Source organism: Prionailurus viverrinus, chromosome D3, assembly GCF_022837055.1.
Source record: "Prionailurus viverrinus isolate Anna chromosome D3, UM_Priviv_1.0, whole genome shotgun sequence".
In the NCBI taxonomy this organism is placed as follows: Eukaryota; Metazoa; Chordata; class Mammalia; order Carnivora; family Felidae; genus Prionailurus; species Prionailurus viverrinus.
In genome coordinates, this window is record NC_062572.1 from 23,142,199 (window position 1) to 23,148,441 (window position 6,243).

Sequence of the window (6,243 nt, forward strand, 5' to 3'; positions counted from 1 at the left end):
CTGGGACACACATAATAAATGCTGTGTGCTTCCTAGGGTGGAGAAAGGCAGTGAGGATGTGCGGCTGATGAAACCTCCTTCTCCGGAGTACCAGAGCCCTGACACTCAGCAGGAGGGTGGGGAGGAGGAGGAAGAGGAGGAGGAAGAGGAGGTGGTGGTGGCCCAGCAGGCTGTAGCCATGGCAGAGCCCTCCACTTCTGACTGCATCCGCATAGAGCCTGACACCACCGCCCCCAGCACCAACCACGAGACCATTGACCTGCTTGTTCAGATCCTCCGGTGCGTGTGTCTTCCCACTCGGGCTAGCAGTGGCTCTCCACCTTGTTCTTGCTGTTCTGAATTCCTGTCCCCACCTTCTTTTTTTAGGAATTGTTTACGGTACTTCCTGCCTCCAAGTTTCCCCATCTCCAAGAAGGAGCTGAGTGTTATGAATTCAGATGAGCTAATATCATTTCCTCTGGTGAGTCTGGCCTAATCTTTGGGGTGTGTTTTTTTTTTTAACTGCACATGCCCCTGCCCCTTTGTGCTTGTGATTACAAGCTCTCAGCTGTGTTCCCACCCCCCAGCCAGTACCCCCCCTTTTTTTTTTTTTTTTTTTTGCTAAAAGGAATAGGAGACTTACTGTAGAAAAAGAAGCAGCTTAGCTGGATATGATTGTGGTGTGCAGAAGCCGACCACACCCTACCATAAGATGCTGGGGCTGAATCCTCATGGATAGAAGCCTAGTTTCACGTTTTACAATGAATATGTCCTTCTTCCTCTATCCTGGCAGATGGAGTAAACTTGTCCCAAGCAGTAGTGAAGAACTTAGGTTCAAAGTGCCTAAAAGTTGACTCTTAGAGGGAGGTAGAGATGTGTGGAAGCAAGCACTGGGTGGTGGTATGCTGTTGTGTCACAGGCCCTCTGCTGGACCTTTTAATGAGCAACAAAAGAGAGTGCTGCCTGCAGGGGACTAAAGATTTAGTAGAGACTGAATTTTTACCAGGTAGCTGGACAAGAGACCAATGAGAGCAGTCAGTGCTGTGGAAGCAGGTAGTTGGCCTGTGGCAGCCTTGGGGAAGGAGAGAGCAGCAGCCTGAAGAAGATGTGGATTTCTGCAAGTGCCTGTGTAAGTGATGGGCAAGGTTTGAGGCAGGGGAACTTTTGTGAGTGAGGTGTCAGAGGAATGAAAGTTCCCAAGTCAAGGCAGCAGGCATGTGGTGAGCATTTAGGGAAGAAGAGGGCCTGAGAGCCAAGTTATGGTGTGTCTTGAATGTCTGATCTTAGCTATAGTAGTTTAAACCTTGTGTGAAGTGGAGGGCCAGCAAAAGTTTGGAGCTTGGGGGTGTTGTTAGTCTGAACCTGGTCTAGGGGAGGGGTCAAAAAATTTTTCTGTAGAGGGCCAGTTAGCAAATATTTTCAGCTTTGTGGGTCTTAGAGTCTCTGTGGTGACTATTCCACTATTAGAGCGTGAAAGCTGCAGATTATTTTTAAGGAATGGATGTGGTTGTGCTTCAGTAAAGCTTTATTTATAAAAATAGGCAGCTGATTTGGCCTGGGGCTCTAGTTTACTGACCCTGTCCTAAGAGGATACCTCTGGTGGCAGATTGTTTGGGTGGATGGAAGATGCAAGGGCAAGGGGGCAGGTCCAGTCGTGAAAGGTCAGAGATGAGGGAACGGGAACAGGAACAAGAGTGGTGAAAGTGGACTGGCCAGTAAAAGGTCTGTGTCAGAAGTTGTTGACAGCAAGCAAGTGATGGGGGAGGAGGCAGAGGCCACATGCTTCCCTGTGTCTCAGGCCTGTGGGAAATGATGACAAAGCTATTAACTGGAGAGAAAACAGAGGGTGAGGGTAAGAGAGGTGATGAATTGTGATTTGTGTTGGGCTGGAAGCACCAGCACCTACAGTTCTGGTGATGTCCATTGGGCAGGTGGAGACTGGGGACTCTCAGTCCAAGTTCTCAACTTGGAGGGGCAGGAAGGCCAGGGCTGCAGATGGGATCTGTGAGTTGTCTACATCAAATGGGATAGATATCTTTATGGTTGGAATAGTTTAAGTTTTCAGGGAGGAGTTTCTAGAAAATAGAACTAGAATCAAAACTGCAGGGCTAGTATGTTCAAGATGTCAGGCCCACATGTGGCAGGTATGTACTTGAGGAAAGAGATGGGGATTTTAACCTCCATTAGACAGTGAGGTTAGGAGTTGAAGAAACAGGCTCAGAGAGGTAGAGTCTGTTGTAATAGAGCCCAGATTTGACTCCAGGTGCTTCTTTAGGACAAGGGTCTTGCCCTTCTCCCAGTGCTGCCTTGCTTCCCTGTGAGATGAGAAGGCAGGTGCAAGCTAAGGAAGCTAGAGGATGGCAGAGCTCATAGCAGCTTCCCAGAAAGCTCCGTACCTCAACTCTTGACCTTGTTGAGGCTGCAGGTGCTGTCTGAAAGTTCCAGGAAAAAAAACGCTGATAGGCTGGCTAGGATGGCCTGGCATCCTGTCAGTCAGATTTGTTGCTTTTGGCTTAAGGTTGTTGCCAGACTCAGAGCAAACTCTGGGTGCAGTGGGATCTCTGCTGCTCAGACCATAAACACAGCCAGAAGCATCTGAGCAATGCTTGTAAGAGGAGGTATACCGGGGCGCCTGGGTGGTGCAGTCGGTTAAGCGTCCGACTTCAGCCAGGTCACGATCTTGTGGTCCGTGAGTTCGAGCCCCGCTTCGGGCTCTGGGCTGATGGCTCAGAGCCTGGAGCCTGTTTCCAATTCTGTGTCTCCCTCTCTCTCTGCCCCTCCCCTGTTCATGCTCTGTCTCTCTCTGTCCCAAAAATAAATAAATGTTGAAAAAAAAAATAAAATAAAAAAATAAAAAAAAAAAGAAAGCTTCCACTTTGTGAACTCTTTAAAAATAAATTAAAAAAAAAAAAAAAAAAAAAAAAGGAGGTATACCACCAAGGCATCAACTTTATAGTCTGCTGACCAGAATGTGTAAAATAAGGCAAACTGATTTTTTTAATGTCACGGACAAAACAGTCTAATGGTCATTATGTTCTTGTCTGTCTGTAAAAGATCATCCTTTTTCCCTTCATGCTGGACTAGGAGTTCCATAAAACCATCAGAAGGTCTTGCAAATGTTAGATTCATGTATATGAATATGAATATATATGAATATATGAATATATATGTTTAAAATAATATAACCATGCAAATCTGTGATAGAAAGTTAAAGAGATAAACGAACACAGATCATGGGCTCAAAACATCATACAATTAAAGTTTTAATACTTTGGAACCTGCTTGAACACTTAATTTGTGCTGCCAAGGTAATTATTTTCTACACAGAACTTGAAATTTCTCTTGCCATTTTGGTTTAATAGGATAATATTCTAAAATTGTAAGGTAAGTACTTGTAGCAAAATAGTTTTTAAAACCAGCAGTAAGGAACTGCTAAATGCCATATAGCTCGTACATAGAAGCATGTAAATGCAGGAGTTGATATTACCGCAATGGTCAGTCAGCACCACTCATTTTCACCAAAATGGTTTTATCGTTCTCATTGGTGACTTATGAGTAAATTGTTATAAATTTGAATTTTAAAAATAAACGTAAAGAGCTCCTGCTCAAATTTTTTAATGAGATTCCATGTAAATTGCTTTTGAAGCAAGTTTTCTGCTACCTTTTAAAAGTTTGAAAAGCCTCATGTCTAGAGAAACTGCTAGTTAACATCATTTCCCCGCACTTTGGAAGTTTCAGGTACTCAGGAAAGATAGTAAAAGCTCTGATCCTGCTTATATATTATACAAATCTGAGGTATCTGCTATTGGTGGGTGCTTGATAAATGTTTCTGGAACAGGATTTTTGGTTCTGACATTGTGGGATGTGACTTGGAATGGACTGCTGAAAGGGCTGTGGTGAAGTTAGATGTGATTGAGCTGGGAGGGAGACTCATCTTTTTTGTCCTAACTGGAGTGGAAGAATCTTGCCTCACATTTCCTGACGGCTTGCTGTCTGCCAAGGCATTTTGCTGAGTGCTTCACATGAGTAATCTCATCTCCATCCTCATGGCAGCCCCACGAGATGGGCATCGGGTCCTCCACTCTGGAACTAAAGAGCCCACTTGTCCCTTATATGGATATCCCTTCACACATCCTTGTGCTGAGCTAGTTGGGGATACTAGTGCCTATCTAGAGGGGCCCTGGGGACCCCTGTAAGCCCATGCACTCACTCTCTGGGTTTCTTCCCTACAGAAAGAGTACTTCAAGCAGTATGAAGTGGGGCTCCAGAATCTGTGCCATTCCTACCAGAGCCGTGCTGACTCACGGGCCAAGGCCTCTGAGGAGAGCCTGCGCACTTCTGAGAGAAAGCTCCGAGAGACAGAGGAGAAGTTGCAGAAGCTGAGGACCAACATCGTGGCGCTCCTGCAAAAGGTGCAGGAGGTGAGCCAGACAGCCCTCTCATTGTAGCTGGACCACCTGGTGTCTCAGGGAGGGGGGCCTGGGCACCTCCTGCTCCCTTCTCCCCACTCACAGGAATCTGTGGTTTCAACCCTGGCTGCACAGCATCCTGACCAAGAGGGCTGGAGGTGGTGCGGCTGCCTGGGCCTCATCCCAGCCAGACCCACGGTATCAGATTTTTGCCCTTGTTTAGATCTTCTGATTTATAGCCTGGTTTGAAAATCCTCCACGCCATGAAACAAAGATGTTCTTACTGTTCCAGATGACGCCCAGATGGGATTGGGTTGCCTAGAAGTGGGGAATACCCCTAGAGGGTCTCAGTCCTTCATCCAGGCAGTGAAAACTGAGGACATGGCTCTGTGTCTCTCTTGTGGATACCGGGTGAACCAGATAGGCAATATAAGGTCCCTATCCTCATGGCCCAACAGTGGTAAAGGACACAGAATATTGATTATGGGAAGTCCTGTGAAGTAAATACAAGAGAAGAAAAACAGGGAGGCCACTTTACTAGGGTGTTCAGGGATGGCCTGAGAAAGGGGTATTAATATTTGAGCTGAGAGTAGAATCAGTCATACAAGATTGGCTGTGTGAGTGCTTTAGTCAGATGTAAGAGTAGGACCTGAGGCCCAGGGCAGGGAGTTGTGGGCCATAGGAGAAGAGGCAGGGCTTGTACAAGGTGGGATGTCCCTGGAGGGTTGTGGCACAATCCAGTTTGCAACCCAAGACATTTACTCTGTTGGTTGTAGGAAGGCCTGGAGTGGGGTGGAGGTTAGAACCCAGGACTTGGGTGAGAGATTTTGGTGGCCTGATTCTTGGATGGTGACAGTGAGAAACACAGATTTGTAATATCTGAGGGAAAAAGGAAACGGGTGATTCTTCGGTTTGTCTTGAGTCCCTAGGTGAGGGAAGGTGGTAGCCTGTACTGAGATGGATGCAACCTGGGGTGGGTCGGTGCATTTGGCCTGTTTTGAATGTACTGATTCTTAGAAGCCTGCAACACATCTAAGGCAACCAGAAACCTGGGGTAGAGGCAGGGAAGTAGCAAGAAATCTGGGCGTCATCTGTGCATAGAGGATGGGGAGGGGGGAGAATGACCAAGATGGGATAGGCCTGACAGGGCGGAGGGGGAAGAGGAGGGGACTCTGGGCTCAGGCTCCATGGGCTGCAAGAAGGATGGGGAGGTGGTGGGCCCCCTCACCGCTTTCAGGCCCCCAGCTGACTGCTCCCTTCTATTCCAGGACATAGACATCAACACAGATGATGAGCTGGATGCCTACATCGAGGACCTGATCACCAAGGGGGACTGAAGGGCTTGGAGCCAAAAACCAGCTCCTCTGCCCTTCAAGGCAGAGCCCTCGGGGGGTGGTGTTTTGTTCTTGGGTTGGTGGACTTACCTTGGTTTGATTCACATGAAACATTTGTGCTTTTGGAGGGAAAAATACTCTGATTCTTTGAATCTTCCTCCCTAAGTTTATAAATATTTATTTTTTAAAAGAAATAAGATGCTGCACCTGCTGTGAGACCATACATTTTTTTTGGTAACTGTTGGGCAAAGAACAGAGAACTGGGATGCCAAGCTCCTTCTCTTGGCTCCTGGCTTCTCAAGATGTGGTAAATCCAGTGCCACCTGGAAGTCGGAGAGGCTTCAGGGGCAGGGCTGGTCTCTCCTAGAAGATGAACAGTGTTGGGATCTGAGGGGTGGGGGGACGGAAAGACCCTCCAGAGTGGTGCTTCTTCTGGGGGCTCTAATCTGGAAGACCTCTGGGGGTAGTGGGTTAGGATAGAGAAACAGCACTGAGCAGGTCCTGTCTCAGGTCAGGGACGT

General features: G+C 47.3%; 1 protein-coding gene across 5 annotated transcripts in view; it reads left to right on the forward strand.

Annotated features, from left to right (window-relative positions):
• Positions 1-5,943, forward strand: part of MORC2 (MORC family CW-type zinc finger 2) — a 40,952-nt gene extending 35,009 nt beyond the window's left edge. Inside the window, exons 23-27 of one of the 5 annotated variants that reach the window (XM_047827705.1) lie at positions 37-279; positions 367-460; positions 4,212-4,400; positions 4,494-4,586; positions 5,657-5,943. In XM_047827705.1, coding sequence (XP_047683661.1) covers positions 37-279; positions 367-460; positions 4,212-4,400; positions 4,494-4,586; positions 5,657-5,725 — 688 coding nt within the window. In that variant the 3' untranslated portion in view covers positions 5,726-5,943. The remainder of the gene's footprint in view (positions 1-36; positions 280-366; positions 461-4,211; positions 4,401-4,493; positions 4,587-5,656) is intronic. The other 4 variants (XM_047827706.1, XM_047827707.1, XM_047827709.1 and 1 more) reach the window with 4 other exon arrangements.
• The last annotated feature ends 300 nt before the right edge of the window (positions 5,944-6,243 follow it).